Genomic DNA, 19,310 nt, shown 5'->3' on the forward strand with positions numbered 1-19,310 from the left:
CGGGCCTGAGCGGGCTATGCACCAGGCCAACCCGGTTTTTATTTTGATTTTTTTAATTTTTTTACTTTCAAGAATACATAGCAAAAAATTAAATAAAATTTTGATAAAAGCAATCATATTATTAATCACTTGTAATTATATAGTTTACAAACACAAAAAATCTTAGAAATTAAAATGATAAAAATAACTTTTTTTATTAATAATCAGTTAATCATCTACAATTATAAATTTAATTTGGAATTTGTCGCATCACAATAGATGAATACATCCCAACTACGTTGGCACCTATTCATCTATATTACTATCATTTGCAACTCTTTTCAAAATAATTTATCACAAATTTTCAGCTAAGAAATAAAAATTATAAACTAATGACTAATTTCTACTCTTTATCTTTATGTGCTATTCCCAACTAATGAATAAAAATTACATTATGCTTATTTAAGTACAATTATACAATTTACTTATATGATATACTTTTATATATACTAGATGCAATATAGTTATATATTTTTATACTTATGCTAATTATACTATATACTTATATAATTGTAATTCTATAATATACACATATAAGTATACTTATAACTACATTATTTATATATTTATATTCTTATATCTTAGTATTTATACGACTATACCATGCTAAGAGTATATATATAGTTATGTATTATATATACATATGTTATGTATAAATATATTGTATATACTTATAAGTCATAACATGAGAGAGAGAAAGAATCACATAAATATATATTACATATTTATAAATACGTATTATATAGTTATATATGTATTTATTACATACTTACATTATGCTTATTTAAGTACAATTATACAGTTTACTTATATGATATATTTTTATATATACTAGATGCAATATACTTATATATAATTATACTTATACACTTATATATACTTATATAACTATAATTCTATAATATAAACATATAAATATACTTATAACTATATTATATATATTTATATTGTTATATCTTAGCATCTATACCATGTTAAGAGAGAGAGAGAGAGAGAGAGTCAGAGAGAGAGAGAGAGAATCACATAAATATATATTATATATGTATTTATTACATACTTACATTATACTAGTTTAAGTACAGTTATACAATTTACTTATATGATATACTTTTATATATACTAAATGCAATATACTTATACTTATGCACTTATATACACTAATATACACTTATATAACTATAATTTTATAATATACACATATAAATATACTTATATATAACACACACACATATATATACACACACACATTAATAACCATATCATAATATATTTATATGTAAAAATATATAAATATATTTATATATATATATAATATAAAAAAATTTAATCGGGACGGGCCCGGGCATCATGAAGGCAACCCGGGCCCGGAACTCAATTTGGCCCGAGTTTCTGGGCCAAAGCCGGGCACGGGCCTCAGGCCCAATTGGAAAGGTCTAGTCAAGTGGAACAACTATTGCTTATCCCAATACCTTAATTACAACTGAGTTCTTGTTAGGTCTCATGTTTACTAACCTATTATCTAATCTGGTTTTGATGGTTAACAAACAATTTCTAATCTTATTTTCTAGTATTTGTGTTTTTCTCCAACATGCATCCAGGTTGGATGTTGGATGAAATTAAGCTAAACAACGATATTCACGAAGGTTGGAGGAAATTGGAATGAAGCCGTCGTAATCCAAGTCAAAGATTCAATATCGTACTTCATCCCTACTACCAAGCTGAGGATCGTCCATGATCGAGCTTCATGCAAATCAAGCTTGGATATAGTGTTTTAGGTTTTTTTACTTTATGTGTTTATACTTAGAGCTTAAATCCTACACATACACATTTGTTTCATATCTATCGCTTATACATCTATTTGTTAGATAACGTGATTTTCGGATTATAGACTTAATTATATTATTTTACATCTTTTCAAAAGTCTATTAATCCATTCTAAAGCATCCCAAAACTTGTTTGGAATTATTTCATCAAAATCAAGTTTTTAACGATCTTGTATTTTTAGTCGTTTTGCAAAATAATGAGTTTTCACAAATGAGAAATGCTATTTCAGAAATTCCTTTTCTAACTCATTCATTTTCATGTGTATAAACATTTTTCCAAGTTTTACTATTTTTGAAGTGTTTTACTATTTTAAATTGAATTTAGAAAATCAGCTTTTCATATTCAGGAATCTGTGTATCAGTTTTCAGTCGACTGAATAAAATGATCAGTCGACCGGCCAGAAGCATTTTTACAACAATAACTTTGTCAGTCTTTTCAATCGACCGAACAGTGGATCAGTCGACCGATTGGTTAAACCAGTCGACTTGCCAAAAGTAGTTTTTACAGTATTCTATTTTTCAGTCGACCAACCATATTTTTCAGTCGACTGATCAACGGTTGTTTTACTGTAACGGCTAATTTTTGATAGATTTGTTTGAGAAGTTATAAATAACTCTCAAGACTTATTTTTTCATTAAGTTTTTTATAAGAAGTTTTTGGACACTTTTGCGGCACGTTTTTGAAGTTTAAGTGTGTTTGTTTATGTGATAAGACAAAGAGGAGGATCTCAATTTCGTTCTTGAGGCGTTCATCCTCATATCTCTTACTCTCTTTGTTTTGGAGAAGTTTTCTAAACTCTTTCTCTAGCTAATTAATATTTTTATTCTCATATATTTATGCTAGATTGATTTGAGTTTTATTTTATTTTACTCAATGATTACACGCACCCACTTGAGCTTTAGTATTTCACATTTAGTATATTTGGGTTGTGAGAGTGTTTTCATTAAGAGAGCTTTACAATTCGTTCTCACTTGTTTAGAGAACAAAATCTTCATTCGCACTTATTTGTTAAACACGTTGTAATACACAAGAACACTTAGAGGAGTGGTTGGAAGAGACCGGGGTCAATTCCAAGAGGAGTGGGTTGTTTGTAAAGCCTAGAGAGATGTTATAATTCTAAACACTTGTGGAAGGTGATACGGGTAGTCCAACACTTAGAATAGTGTGGCTTGTGTAATTGATATCGTGTATTGTAAAAGTTATTGGTGATCTTTGAAAACCATTGTGTAGGATTTTTGAATGATAGTGGAGAACTCCTTAAGGTGAGGAGCAGAGACGTAGGTCAAGGGTTGGCTAAACTCAGTGATCATATCATGTGTTTGCAATTGTATCTTTGGCGCACTTTTCTCTTTATATCTTGTACTTGTTGTTTATATCGTTTATTGTCTCTTGCTTATCCTTGCATATCTTATTGTATATCATACTGATAGGATATTGCATTATAAGTTTTAATTTGGTATTAAAATCAAATTAGATTAGCAATTACCCTATTCAACCCCCCCCCCCCGCCCACCCGCCCCGCCGCGACTTTCAGTTCTATCGCCCACAATGTACATGAATATGTATATACTAATGGTATTTTTTTTTAATCTTTTCTTCATCTCTCTTTAACTTCAAACATATCGAAATTTCCAACAATTCCAACCCTGGAAGTACAGATTGATTGTCCCTCCATCAGGTCAATTCGGTATCATGGTATTTGTAGAGAATATATTGCCCTAATACAACACCTCCCATCTGAACTCATCAGCAACGAACAGCATGAAACAGGAGTAAAACACATGTAATTGTAACTTCATTCTAGCCCATTTTAATAAGAGTGCCCCATTGCTCAGTCTACTAAATGTAAACTCCGCATATCATATAGCAAATTTCATATAATACTTGAAGTGGTTTAATAACTTAAGGAGAAACATCATCATCAGCAGAATATATTGGTCACTATAAAGATTATTCTTGCAGTTGTTGTTCTGGTTCCTCATCGTCTACCCAAGACGCAATAGCTAGAGTGTGGCGACCACCACATGCAACGAATTTGGTGCACCATCGACCATAAGCATCATCGCTCCCACGATTCTCTGGTGGAGGAAGGTTTATGGGCACCTCCATTGGGTGTCCAGTTGTTACCTTCCTTCCATATCCAAGTCGCCCGTGATCTCCACGTCCAAACTGATTAATAAAACTTAGCATCAGCTAGTCTACAATAAATATACACGATGTATCTCAAGTGATCTTGTTGAAAAGTTTGATCTATATATATGCAAAGAGTACATACTGAAAACATTCGCCCACCACGTGTGCATGCAACTGAATGAGTACCCCCACAGGAAACCTGAACAAAATGTGCTTCAGAAATAAACTCAAGACCTAGCGTAGGAACATAGAACCCGAAACTATGAAAAAATATTGGTTATTTGGCAGCAGTTCAGCCTAACAACAGAAGCAATTAAAAAGGGTTTTTCGCATATAAACTCCTTAAATCGTGCATATTCGCAAAACAATCCCCTGAATTCTCAATATTTAAAAAACTATTCCCAATGCAATTTAGGAAAACATGCCCCAGAAATCAACAAATAGTCAAATTTGATAGGCTAATAGATACTACAATGTAAAATTATCAACAAACAAGTGCAAGTCAAATATTTACTCACCATATGTAGTGACCTACAAACAATTCAAGAAAATGCACCATCTTCTCAAAACCAACTAGGTACAAATAGAATTTGATGGGGGTTGTTGTGCAAATGTAAACAAGCAATGTTGTCAAACTCTCATTTACTATGGATTATGTTGGCAGCTAACTATTGGAAAATGAGGAGGCAAGAGAGGACTTGTCTTTTAATGTTACTGCCCATAGAAATATTCAAAAGGAAGATATGAAACCAAAAAACCTCATTTTCTATTCTTAGTCCCCTTAATTTATTTTCCTACTTTAAACGTTAAGTTGATTAGAGAATCAAAGGTGAAGGAGAAAATGACGAAGAGGGAAGGAGACTATACGCCATGAGATTTTCAAGCTAATGAGGTATATTTCTACTTTCTCCTTGACCCAACAAAATCACTAGAAAATTAAAGTAGTTGAGATGATAATGGGAAAATTTGGTTTTGATTGTGTGATGGGAATCGAATTTCTGAGTGTATTGTTGAGTTTATGAAAAGAGAAATTCATAAAGAGAAAAGAAGAGGAACAAAGTTTCCGACGAGGTCTCGCCGCCAGCTGTTCACCATCGAAGGGTATCCTCCACTGCTGGCAAACGCCTGTGACTAGAATGTGGCTGTTGATGACGGCTAGCAAGGAAAAAATTAAAAAAAAAATAAACAATAAAAAAGAAGAAGAAGAAGAAGAAGAAGAGAACGAAGGGGGTAAATGGAGAAAATATATTTAGGGGAAATTTTATAGTAGGCCCTTGAAACAATTAAGTTCTGGTAAGGATCCTTTAAGTGAAAGGTGTGGATATTTTTTTCTAGTGAATTAAGCTTTGTCTTGAATTAATATTAATTTTATATCTTTACACTATAGGAGCTGGTCGATAGCAGGGGGGTCATATTTTGAGAAACTCGGACAGTATGAGGTGAGTTCATTTCTCACTAGTATTTTTACGATATATAATTGCATGAGTACATAGTTCTATGTTTGAATAATCTTGTGCTCAAAAAATAAATAATATATTATTTTCATGTATATAAAGTTAAAGGTAATTTGATCTACTTTTGCTGTGGCCTAAGCCATAATACATGTTGATTTCGTACAAGATATAAAAGCAAATTTGATTTTATGTAAAATATAAAAAGTGAATTTAGCTCTAATGTAGTTTCAAATAATTGTGGGTAGTGCTTTATCTGAAAGTTATTGATCAAGTATTTTGAACGTATTTCAATAGTTTAACAGATTCAAATATTTTCTGTGACTTAGTATCTGATAAAAATAAGAAAAATAAAAAATTTGTAAACTGTTTTAATTGGGATGAGAAATTTTACCTTGTCCACTTCATTTGAAAATATTTGTAAATTCTGATACGCAATGTATTGTTGCGCGTCGTAAGAAAGCGTGCTCGACAACCAAACGAGTCGGTGAGCGATGTGAGAAGAAAACCAAAACCAAACATAAGTGAAATTCACCAACCAAAACCAAACACAAGTGAAATTCACCAAAATACGACACAAATCAAACCAAACACAGAGATTTACGTGGTTCGGTAATTGCCTACGTCCACGGGGAGAGGATGTGGAGATTTTACTATATGGAGGAGATATACAACGGGTTACAACTCACAAAATCACTCAAATATAAATCTAACCTAAGCTCTAAACTCCTTCATAATATCTCCCTCTCAAAATGGTCAAAAGACTGTTAATTCTTTCCTTAAGAAACCCTAAAAAACGTGGTTCTATTTATAACAAGACACAATCTCAAACAAATTGGGATTCTAAAAACGAGTCTGTCACACCTTGGTGTGACACACACCACACCCTTGAAAAACATGACAGATTCTGTCACACCAGAGTGTAGCATACAACACCAGGGTGTAGTGGAACCTGTCTTGCTTATTCTTCACGTTTTGTTCTCAATTCCTTCGTCATTTTCACAATTCTCCACCTCAGCGAAATGTTCCCAAAACTGAGCCGATATCAACATGAGCACTAACGCGTCATCTCTCCAAACTCGGCTACACCAATGTGGTTGCCTACGTACCCCCTCTCCTAAGGGATCAAGCCGCTTATAGTTCATCCAAATGGCCGTCAACGGCCTCAACAATCACGAATGTGCAACAAGTTTGGACAATGATCAAACTTGTTGCTCGGAACCACCTTAGTGAGCATATCCGTCGGATTATCCTTCGTGTGAATCTTCACAATCTCCACATCGCCATCTTCAAGAACATCTCGAATGAAGTGATAACGAATGTCAATATGCTTCGTCTTCGCATGAAAAACCTGATTCTTCGCTAAATAGATAGCACTCATGCTATCATAATGAATAGTGACGGATCGCTACGATATACCAATTTCCTCCAAAAGTCCTCGAAACCAAATAGCCTCCTTCACAGCCTCTGTAATCGTCATATACTCTGCCTCCGTCGTCGACAAAACCACCATAGACTGTAAGGTGCATCTCCAACACACCAGCGCACGGGTCAAAGTGAACACATACCCCGTCGTAGACCGGCGCTTATCCAAATCATCAGCATAATCCGAATCAATGTAACCAATGCACAACTGCTCATCTCTAGTGTCCCGCTCAAAAACTAAACCAACATTGAGAGTATCTCGAATGTACCTCAAAATTCATCTCACAGCGTTCCAATGATCCACTTCTGGATCGTGCATGTATCTAGAAACAATGCTCACCGCCTGTGACAAATCCAGCCTCGTACATACCATCGCGTACATCAAGCTCCCAACCGCGCTTGCATATGGAATCTTCGACATCAACTCTCTATCTTTAACTGTCTTCGACATCAACTCTCTATCTCAAATGTACACTAACTGGCTTTGTATCCACGCTGATATGAAATAGTTGTAGAACCTTCTTCAAATAAGCCACATGTGTCAAATAAATTCTGCCCTTTTTTTGTCTCTACCGATCTCCATCCCTAAAAAACGCTTAGCCTCACCTAAATCTTTCATCTCAAACTCATTTGAAAGTTGTATCTTAAACTCATCTATAGTAGACCTGAAAATAGAGACAACCAATATGTCATCAACATAAAGCAACAAATAAATGTACGCACCTGTTTTCAACTTGCGAAAATACACGTAAAGATCAAACTGGCTCCGAGTGTACGAATGACCGATCATAAATCCATCGAATGACCTATACCACTGTCGAGGAGACTGTTCAAATCGTATAGTGATTTATTCAACCTACAAACCAACTTATCATTCCCTGCAACTCAGAATCCCAATGGCTGAGTCATATATATTTTTATCAAGATCACCATGAAAAAATATCGTATTCACATCCAACTGATCTAACTCCAAACCATATTGTCCCACCAAAGCTAACAAAATTCGAATTGAATAGTGCTTCATCACCGGATAGAAAACCTCATTATAGTCAATACCTTCCTCTTGTGCATAGCCCTTCGCAACCAACCTAACCTTGAACCTCACTGGAGTGCTTTCAATGCCCTCCTTTTTCGTGTATACCCACTTGCAACTAATCGTCTTTCGTCCCTTTAAAAACTCAACAAGCTCTCATGTATCGTTCTTATGAAGAGACTACATATCCTCCTATATAGCTACCTACCACGAATCAGCCTCTGAACTCTGCTCGGCCTCTCTGAAGGTAGTAAACACCAACTCATCGATACTCTTCATCGGAAGTGCATATGCAACTACTGTGTCGGTATATCATGCTGGCATCTGTATGTCTCTCCTCTGTCTCCGAACCGTAATAGAATCCTGAACCTGAGCTGTCAGTTCCTGATCCTGCAAATCTGTACATGTATCCTCCTCCTTGTCGCCGTGCTCGTCTGTCGTCACCTCAATCGGCATTCTAATGGATACTGTACCATCTGGACAATGTGGAACTGTATCGATCTTCACCACCTGTGATATCTCCTCCGTCGGGGTGCTCTCCACCTGATGAGAGCTAGGAAGCTTCAAAACCGAAGCCTCATCAAAAGTGATGTCTTTACTCAGCACAATCTTCCTATCAACTTGATCTCATAGCTTGTATCCCTTAACACCACGCTTGAATCCTACAAATATGAGGTTCCAACTTATCAGTCTTAACATGATAGTATGTAGGGAACCCAAACACTTTGAGCTGGCTCTTCCGACCACATCTCTATAGGAGTCTTCCCCTCAATCGCAGATGAAGGCAGGCTGTTAATGAAGTGACTCGCATATGAAAGTACCTTAGCCAAAAAGATCTCCAAACCACTATGCACCAACAAACATCGGATCTTCTCCAGCAAAGACCGATTTAACCTCTGTCACCCCATTCTGCTGCGGTGTATGACTAACTGTGAAGTGTTTCTTTATGCCCTCATCTCGACATAGCTGTTGAAAGGGGTCTGATGTGTACTCACCACCGTTATCGGATCGTAACATCTTGATCTTTCTCCCAGTCTGTAGTTCTATCCTCTTCTTCCACTACACAAATATATCTAGGACTTCACTTTTCTTCGTCATGGTGACCAAACAACGCCTAGAATAGTCATCAACGAACGTGACAAACCAATGTCGACCACCAAGTGATGCAGTCTTGGTGGGACCTCAAACATCTGCGTGCACGTAATCCAGGATGCCCTTCGTCCTATGAATGACTATCTCGAACTTTACATTCGTCTTCTAACAAAGAACACAGTGCTCACAGAACTCAACCTTTTCACTCTTGGTTCCCTTCAATAGTCCCTGTCTGCACAGCGTTTGCAGTGACCTCTCTTGTGTGCCCCAACTTATAGCTCCAAAATCTACTTATGTCCACCTATGAAATAGTTGAAGCTACCTGACCAATCTCGATGCTTCCCTTCAGATAATATAAGTTTCGACTGCGGACTCCTTTCATTACCATCAAAGATCCCTTAGTAACCTTTACTACAGCGTCTTCAAAGGTCACATTGAATCATTTTGCCTCCAAAGCTCTAACAGAAATAAGATTCTTCTTCAGCTGAGGAACAAATCTTACCTCTTTCAATTCACGGACTACTTCATCGTGCATCCGAATCCTGACGGTACCTATCCCACAAATACCACAGGATTGATCATTTTCCATGATAACATCCCCATCGAGTCTCTCAAATGATATAAACCAATCTCGCTTGGGAGTCACATGATAAGTAGCGCCAGAATCAAGGATCCAATCTGATACATCCACATGATTCACCTTCGGAGTAATCAATAGAAAAAAGCTCAAATCATCGAAAGCATCGCCTTTCGCAATATTCACTTCATTGGCCTTTGGGTCCTTTTTCTTGCTATTCTCTTTCTCCTTGATCTTTTGACAGTCTCTCTTCTAATGTTCCTGCTCCTTACAGAACGATCACTGGTTTTTAGCTAACTGGTGATGGCCTCTAGACTTTGACCTGCTTCTATTACCACCTCTCGGATATGGGCTTCTACCTCTCGTCGACAAGGTCTCTCCTGAAGTCGACAAGGTCTCTCCTGAAGTACTAACGCAGGAAGTCTCCTTGTCCTTCCTCCTCAAATCATAGTTCGTCAAAATGTTAGTTACTTCGCTATAACTGATAGAAGATCTCTCATTCAACAAAGAAAGAACAAAGGTATCATACTCCTCATCCGGTAAGGAGCCTAACAAAATAATCGTCTTGTACTCATCCGATATTTTCTCATCAACATTCGCCAAATCTGACAACTTAGTATAATTGTTCACATGAACTGCTAGTGAGGAGCCCCTGAACATCTGAAATCTGAATAATCTACGCAACAAGTGCAATCGGTTCTCAACACTCTTCGTCAAATACTTATTGTTGAGAATCTCCCACATCTTCATTGCAGACATCACCCCAATCACATCATACTTTAGCTCATGTTCCAAACAAGACCTGATCACCCCACAAGCGTTCCCATTCATTTTTTTCACATATTGTCTCCTCGTATTTTGGTGGCCTCTCATGAACCATGATGGTCTCTTCCAAATTTTGAGCATTGAGAGCGTCTTGTATGTCGCTCATCCACAAACCAAAATTGATTTTGTCGTCATATTTAACCATACTAATTTAGTGTTTTAAAAACCAACTTGAATTGCATCCGTCATCTTACTGCTTTCACCAACTTCTTCACCCATACTCAAACTCCAAATTGTAGAGAAAATTCAAACTTTGATAGGATTGAGAAATTACCCAACTGAACCTTAGATTTGATTCAAAATAGATCTCCTAACCACACAAGGAAAGTGAGATCCCAATGATAACTCCACAACGCTATCTCTACCGAAGCCTAGAACACCAAGAACCAAGTTTCTACAATGAATCTTCCTCCACCCAATGTCAAAACCCTAAATCTAAAATCTGAGCTCTGATACTAATTGTTGCGCGTCGTACGGAAGCGTGCTCGACAACCAAACGAGTCGGCGAGCGATGAGAGAAGAAAACCAAAACCAAACACGAGTGTAATTCACTAAAATACAACACATCAAACCAAACACAAAGATTTACGTGGTTCGGCAATTGCCTATGTCCACGAGAAAAGGATGTGGAGATTTTACTATATGGAGGAGAAATACAACGGGTTATAACTCACAAAATCACTCAAATATAACTCTAACCAAAGTTCTCAACTCCCTCACAATATCTCCCTCTCAAAGTGTTCAAAAGACTGCTAATTCTCTACTTAAAAAACCCTAAAAAATATGGTTCTATTTATAATAAAACATAATCCCAAACAGATTGGGATTCTAAAAACGAGTCCGTCACACTCTAGTGTGGTACACACCACCCCTGAAAAACATGACAGATTCTACCACACACACTAGGGTATGACAAACACCACCAGAGTGTGGTGGAGCCTGTCTTGCTTATTCTTCATATTTTTCTTCAATTCCTTCTCCGTTTTCACAGGTATTACTCATTTGACAAGTGATTCTCGATGTTTTCAAACCCTCAAAAAGTCCACTATGGAGTGATTATGTCTGTCATATGGTGAAAGCACCTTTATTTGGCCCCTCTGTATTGGCCCTTCTGTATTGGTCCTTCTGAAATTTATTCTGGCCCCTTTGTATTTGGTCAGTAACCTATGATAGTGTTAGGTGCATTCGATTCCTGAAAATTATCTATTATGTGATGCATTTTAAGCATTTCCATGATACTGGAGTATAATTCGTAGCCTTAGTATGACCTATAAGGTGACTTTTACATTCATGAATAACTCATCGAGAATTAAGATTCTGACAATTGACTGTGAAATTGAGAAAATAATAATCCTCTGGTTTTGTACAAATTAGTAGTTCTTTTCTTTCTTAATGTTTACCTTGATTCAAAGAAATGTCACAGTATATTCAGTTGCACATAAGAAATAAAATATAATTATTGCATTCTTTCTTGAAGACGATAATATTATGATATTTGGATCGTATTTTGCTATTTTTGAATTTCTGATGAAAAACTTATAATTAGTTATTTCTAAAAATTATCCTTATTATTATTTTGTTAGTTATCTAGGAACTCTAGTGGAAAAGTTCTCACTGAGCTTTAGCTCACCCCATCGTTTTTAATTTTTTTCAGATTCGATGTAGCTTCATACTATCCAAACTTTTGATTGTGGCGTTTTGCTGAGAGGCGTTATATGAAAAGTCTCCTTTTTAAATGTTACATACATTCAAGAATGTGTTATATTTTGTAAAAAATTTATAACGATGAGTTTGTGGGTTGTAAGTATTGATTATATACATATATATAGTTGCTCTGAACTTCTATCATCAGCAGGTTTATGAATATTTTGATATGAACTATGTAATATGAAGTGCCAAGCTTGACTCGTGCATAAAACTTGTCTCGTGCATGGGTCGTTGCTGTCGCGTAACCCGCATTTATGAATTTTCGCTGTAATTTAGGGGCGTGACACTAAGATGGTATCAGAGCCTAAGTTATAGATCGATTGGATTTGGAAAATGCTTTAGTAATAAGTGAGAATGTTAGATTGCGAAGATATAAATGATGTCTCGTGCCCTATTTGGCAAATAATCGAGAATAATATGACATATTAATTAATTAAGTGATTTTGAAATATATACGTGTTAATTTTGTTATTGATTTGGAGGCATAATGTTTGAAATTATTGGACGATTTGATTTTTATTTTTCTCTTTAGTTTTGATGTCATGGAGTGAGAGGGATAGTATGAATAATATTATGTCAGTGAGAATAAGTTGTTATGGATAAGTTATTTAGTTAGGTGATAAACATGTAAAATATGCATTATCTTAGTGTGTTTCAAGCATGATTTACGGATGTTTAATGCATATTTCGTGTTTAGATCGAGGATACTGATGTTGTTTAGATCAAGGTTGAAAGATTCGATGATCGTTGGAAGTTGAACAAGAGTTTGAAGCAACAACAAGATTTCGAATGCATGGTTCGTGAAGAAAATGGATGCACGAGTATGAAGAACTGAAATTTCGACCATGATGCAATTTGAATCCGAAAAAACTCAAAAGATAAAAGTTGTAGATATCTTCAACAGCTTTCTAATGCAACTTGAGGCACCTCATTCCGAGGTCGGACGCAAAGGTTATAGCCAAAATACAGAAAAATGGACAAACAAGCACAAAATCAGCAAAACAGATTCCACCACACCCTGGTGTAGTGCGTATCACACCCATGGCGCGGGCCTTATCTTTTTCCAGATTTTTTAGGGATATATAAATAGATATTTTGGTTATGGTTATGTTTGTGCGTCCAATAACCTAGATGCTTGTCTACATATGAGATTGATTAGTAATAAGAGCAATAGGTTATGGTTATGTTTTCAGGACAATTATCTTTTCCCACTCCCTAATGTTGATCGCACGATCATCCATGTTCACGCCAATTGGTGCTACCTCACATCTGATTTTGTGAATTGTGATGGTCACGAGGTTGTGTCAGCTGAGGATGCTGACACGGTACCCCTGATCTTTATTCAGGCTCAACCTTACAGGGGAACTAGCTCTTCTCATCACCCTGATTAGTCAGCGGAGTTATCATCTATCCATATTTCCCTTGCCTCCCTTACTAACCGTGTAGGTGCCATCGAGCAAGAGCAACAACGTTAAGGACAACTCCTGAACTCTATGCACCACATGATGCAGTCTTTTCATGAGTGGCAGCGCCGCCAGGATGCCTCCGCTCCACCTCCTTCTGACCAGTGATTTGGTATATCCCCTGCAAGATTGCACTCATTTATATCATACTACATTGGGGACAATGTAGATCTTAAGCTTGGGGGTGTGGGTTGTTTATTCATTGGTTGTCTGTATTGGCCAGTGAATGCACCTTTATTTGGCCCATCTGTGTTGGCCCTTCTGAAATTTATTATGGCCCATGTATTTGGCCAGTAACCTATGACAATATTAGGTGTATTCGATTCTCAAAAATTATCTGTTATGTGATGTGTTTTACGCATTCCCATGCTACTGGGCTATAATTCGTAGCCTTAGTGTGACCTATGAGATGACTTTTACATTCATGAATAACTCATCGAGAATTAAGATTCTGACAATTGACTGTGAAATTAAGAAAATAATAATCCTCTGGTTTTGTACAAATTAGTAGTTCTTTTCTTTTTTAGTGTTTACCTTGATTCAAAAAGGGTTTGATTCTAGGAAATGTCACAATATATTCAGTTGCACATAAGAAAGAAATTATAATTGTTGCATTCTTTCTTAAAGACGACAATATTATGATATTTAGATCGTATTTGGCTATTTTTAAATTTCTGATGCAAAACTTATAATTCGTTATTTCTGGGAATTATCCTTATTATTATTTTGTTAGTTATCTAGGAACTCTAGTGGGAAATATTCTCACTGAGCTCTAGTTCACCCCGTCGTTTTTAAATTTTTTTCAGATCCGGTAAAGCTTCAAACTATCCAAACTTTTGGTTGTAGCTCTTTGCTGAGAGGCGTTATATGAAAAGCCTCCTTTTTGAATGTTACATACAGTCAAGAATGTGCTATATTTTGTAAAATTCTTATAACGGTGAGCTTGTGGGTTGTAAGTACTGATTATATACATATATATACTTGCTCTGAACTTCTATCATCAGCAGATTTATGAATATTTTGAGATGAACTATGTGATATGAAGTGGCAGGCTTGACTCGTGAATAAAACTTGTCTCGTGCACGGGTCGCTGCTGTCGCGTAACCCGCATTTATGAATTTTCCGCTGCAGTTTCAGGGCGTGACTCATATCCAACCAAGTTGATGGTCTGTTGACTTGAAGGTTTTTTTTCCTTTTTTTTTCCTCCTTCCAAAGTTGATGAATTGCGAGGGATGCTTGCAAATACTAAGATTTGGGGGTGGCTTTTCAAATATGTGGTATATATAGAAAAAAATCTGATAGAAATTAGTGTGTGGCTTTACCTGGACAATATCTTGGCCAACGAGGAGTTGAACCTTCTGAGGGACCATTTTACTACTCTTGTCATTGTCTCCAAATCCAAGCCTCCCATGCTCCCCTCTTCCCCATCCATACACCTAGAAGCAAGACAGGAGGATGTAATGATTGTGACTTGTAGAGAAACACTAATCCACTAGTAATAAATGATGTGATACTGGTACTAGGAAGCTAGAATTTGAGTGTACGTACGAAACAAGGAAAGCTGGTGAGCTGTTGATTTTATTTTACAATTGAATTTTATGGAGATACATTCAAGTTATAAGAGATATATTTAGAAAAGAAAGGTACACAGACTGAGATAACTGGAGAAATATATTAACACTAGGGGGCTGTTTGATTTGCTGCTAGAAGGAAGTGTAGAAAATGCTGCAGCATCAATTGCTTCATGTAGCATTTGCTACAGAAAATCCACTTCAAATCTATTGTTTGCATACCTACAATTTGATTGAAAAAAATAGATTTCCCTTGCATCTTCAGTTTTTGGATTGAAAAACAATTTATGTAAAAGCTACAAGAGTTGGAATGGGAAAGTTTCTTTATGAGCCAGCCTTTCTTATCATGTCAATTTACTTTTTGAGAATCTGCGCAGCCTCTTAAAACCAAATTGGTTTCAGCATTTTTTTTCTACAAATTGTAACTTCCCGTAGCTTTTGTAATAACATGCTGCTAACTAAACATTGGAAATATAAATATGTTCGCACCTCTATCTCCTCTCAACCAAACAGTCCCCAAGGTATCATCATAGAGAGGCAAGAGGAGCAAAATCATTAGGGATAAGTAAAGAAATAGAGATAATTCTAAGTACACACTCCAAACTACTCCTACACTACTACACACAAAAGAGTAGGGTTTTTCTACTCATATTACCATCAACATTGATGAGTCATCAAGGACCCTACAGATCTTGCATGTAGTAGTTTGAGAGTATTTGGGAAAGTGTAGTCTAGTTATCACTCAGCAAGAAATACATGATTACAACAAGGTATCATGCAAAGGAGGAAAACAGTCAATGGGGAAGGAACTTGGGACCTGTATTCTGATCCAAAATGACCATGGTAAAGGTCCCTAGTTTGATTGTAATTGAGTTCTGGTAAGGGCCTTATACTTGGTTGAGTTGCAGAAGGATCATTCATCTTTCATTTAGCCTATCATAAGTTTATCCTCATTCATAAAAAGGATATTCCTTCTTTTCTTCTCTTCTTTTTTTGCTTTCTGAACTCAACAATATATATAACAAGGCAAGCTGATGAATGAAAAGTTAGACGTGAATTATTGAACCACAAAAACAGTGAATACGATGTTAATATTAATCAAAAGGCATTGGGAAACCAACTATTTTGAGTGAACCATGTTGATATATAGTCACTAGTTTTTGGATAGAACAATTTTTCACTTTAGCCCTTTTAAAATTTTTTATTATTAAAATCGACCCTTTTTTCTTTTATTTACCAAAACCGACCCGATTTCTTGATTAGCGGCTTAATCACATTCCTAATTAGTCGGGGTTGCCAACCCCGACTATTTAGGAAGGTCTTAAACCCTAATTAGAAGCCTTAAACCCTAAAAATTAATATCCTAAATAGTCGGGGTTGGCAACCCCGACTACTTAGGAATGTGATTAAGCCGCTAATCAAGAAATCGGGTCGGTTTTGGTAAATAAAAGAAAAAAAGGTCGATTTTAATAATAAAAAATTTAAATAGGGCTAAAGTGAAAATTTGTTCTTTTGGATATTCTGTGCCTGTCAAAACTAGATACTGATATTGGAAATGTCTCAAGTGTGTTTAACTGGAGAAAAAAATCACTGTCAATGACTATAGTGGCATGATGAGTTCTCCCCTCAAACTTAAAGTTTTATGGATGAATGAGCAGCTTGGAGTCATGCAGCATAGACATGACAGTCAAATTGGATCCGATACAGTAACCAATTTAACCAGAAAACATGAGAATGGAATTTATACTGATTCACTCAAAAGCTAAAGCTATGGAATGAGCACAGTTTCACTAACTTGCGTGGGTCATCTTTGTGCCACATGCACATGCATTACAGGAGTTGCTAGTGTTTTCTCTTTAAGTAATATGAACGTTTCAGCATACGTGCATGTGCTAAAACTAATGATATACAAGCATCCAGCATATGTGCATGAACTAAAACTAATTATATACAAGCATCATACTTGTGCATGTGTGCACACAAGTACGTACATCGTTGACCCTGATGATGTTTTGCATTTAGTCTATTCACAACTTATCACAAATCTATATTCACTTAACTGGACCCAAGTGTGCTTGAAATGAGTAGGCACAGGAAACTTTTTTATGCAACCCACTTTATGTTTGTAAATATATACTTAAATTAAGAGAAAATTGTGTGCGTTCTCTTCCTCAAATTTATTTCGCAACACCTCTTGTATATTCCCTTGATGCTTTGCCCCTTTCACCTTTATTAACTTGAATTTTAGTATTACTAGTCTAGAATGTCCCCTAATTCTTGTTGAACCTTTTATTGAAGCGGGGAAAAAATGGAGGACAGGTCAAAATGATCAGGTGCAGGGGCTTTCTTGAAGTCTTAAATTCTAAATTAAATTCCAAGCACTTGTTGAAATAGCCACCTAGGATAACATCCATGCACTCTGCTACAGATACCAATTCTTCTGAGAATCTCCTCTTGTTTTCTTTATATGAAATATACATAGATCTAGATCCTTATATGGACATGCTTATTAGTTTCTAAACTCTAGTACTCCCAGTTCCATCATTACTAGTTTTCTTTACGAGGTGCGTTGAATAATTTTGTAGTGAACTTCTAGGGAGAAGGATTTAGGTAATTCTGCTAGCCGGCTAGGAAGTTTTTGAAGAATTTAACGATCTCTAATATTAGACGAAGGGTGCATCGAACCCATCACATGTGACCCGGTTCCAATATGGCTCCCCCCGTCTTGGGTTAAGCTCTGGGCTGGATTATAATAACATAAAAAGGGAGTGCATAGGATAAAGGAGTGATCCAATGTTGTGAAAAGCAGAATTTTCTAGTACAATTGATAACAAGCACATACCACAAACCACATGGACCACATACAGAATGGTTTCATTTCACAGTAAACACTGCTATAAGTTTTAGAAACTTAAGAAAGTATAAAAACTAACAAAAGGTAGACATCCTAATATGTCCATCATGAATATGTACTGACCTGCTTTGGTAGATAACGTCATAGATTAGAACTATTAGACTTATGGATCAACAAGGATAATCGGAGCTGTTGTTCATTGCAATAAACTACAGTAGTTGACCTAATTTTGTAACATAAGCTGCATTCTTAAACAACTAAACTGTCTCAGGTGAAACATTACATACCTCTCCCTCATCAGTCAGTGCAGTGGAATGCCAACCTCCTGCAGCAATGTCAACCTATACATCAAAATAGTTAAGGATTTGGACTTAAAAGTCACTGAAAATAGCAGGAAACACCTAGGTCTAGGAAATGTAATTACAGAAAGCAAGCAGGAAACATCATGGCTCATGGGAATGATAGAAATGGAATAGCAGGTTGTGATGATAGTCATATTCATTTGAAAAAACAAAATCATCCAGCAACACAGATGCCTATAACAGCAAGATAGCTGCATCAACATGCTACCGTGTTATTGTTTAATTTTGTACTGAAAAATAAATCACTTTCTAAGACTTTTGTGTAAGATTAACTGTAAAAAATTCACTAAGTTTGACCTTGTATCCTATTATAAAGTAGCAAAAGGTTCACGAAATTACTTATGGTTAAGGATTAGATGGTCCTTTTCACGAAACATTACTGATGGTTAAGTATTGGACGGTCCTTTACACTAGTTTTGTGTTAGATTCAGGCTTTTGTAATGAATATAACATACACTTGAAAAAATAACTAAGTCCTACCACTCATCACCAGGAACCGGTAGATTCAGTTCCTTTCACTTTCTATTGTTAATTCATAACTTCAGAAATATCCACTCACGGTTATCTCTGCAGCAGAAACAAATTATTATCCTGATTGCAAAAATAAAGAACTGGATAGGGTAAGGCTTTTCTCATTGTCAGCAAATCGATGAAGGACAGGCTCAAGACCCTGTCTCCCAAGTGTAAAAGTAATGAAGTAGAAACAGCGAAGCTTTGTTAGTATTTACCAGATCGAGAGGCTAGATGTCCCCCGCTCCTTCCCTTCTGAGGTCAAGAGATGAATGCGGGCAATATTTTGGTTCTGCTACTGAGAAGGACCCTTAGTGACCCTGGATGCCAGTCACACTGATACTTGCACAAACCCCTAACCCTACATTCCTTCCATGATCAATTGCGCTCATGGTGATGACATGTGAATGGCCATGGCTGTTATCATTTTCAAACAAAAAAGAT

The 19,310-nt window shown here is 36.2% G+C and overlaps 1 protein-coding gene and 1 long non-coding RNA gene across 2 annotated transcripts in view; both read right to left on the reverse strand.

Annotated features, from left to right (window-relative positions):
* Nucleotides 3,637–19,310, reverse strand: part of LOC109844216 (ultraviolet-B receptor UVR8-like) — a 30,139-nt gene continuing 14,465 nt past the window's right edge. Inside the window, 4 exon segments of the mRNA XM_020413183.1 lie at nucleotides 3,637–4,032; nucleotides 4,139–4,195; nucleotides 14,892–15,005; nucleotides 18,282–18,335. Coding sequence (XP_020268772.1) covers nucleotides 3,814–4,032; nucleotides 4,139–4,195; nucleotides 14,892–15,005; nucleotides 18,282–18,335 — 444 coding nt within the window. The 3' untranslated portion in view covers nucleotides 3,637–3,813.
* Nucleotides 18,699–19,304, reverse strand: LOC109844217. The gene is made up of 2 exons (XR_002247909.1): nucleotides 19,085–19,304; nucleotides 18,699–18,923 (listed from the first exon to the last, which is right to left on the reverse strand). It is a non-coding gene; the product is annotated as an uncharacterized LOC109844217 (long non-coding RNA).

This window comes from Asparagus officinalis, chromosome 6 (assembly GCF_001876935.1).
Source record: "Asparagus officinalis chromosome 6, Aspof.V1, whole genome shotgun sequence".
Classification (NCBI taxonomy): Eukaryota; Viridiplantae; Streptophyta; class Magnoliopsida; order Asparagales; family Asparagaceae; genus Asparagus; species Asparagus officinalis.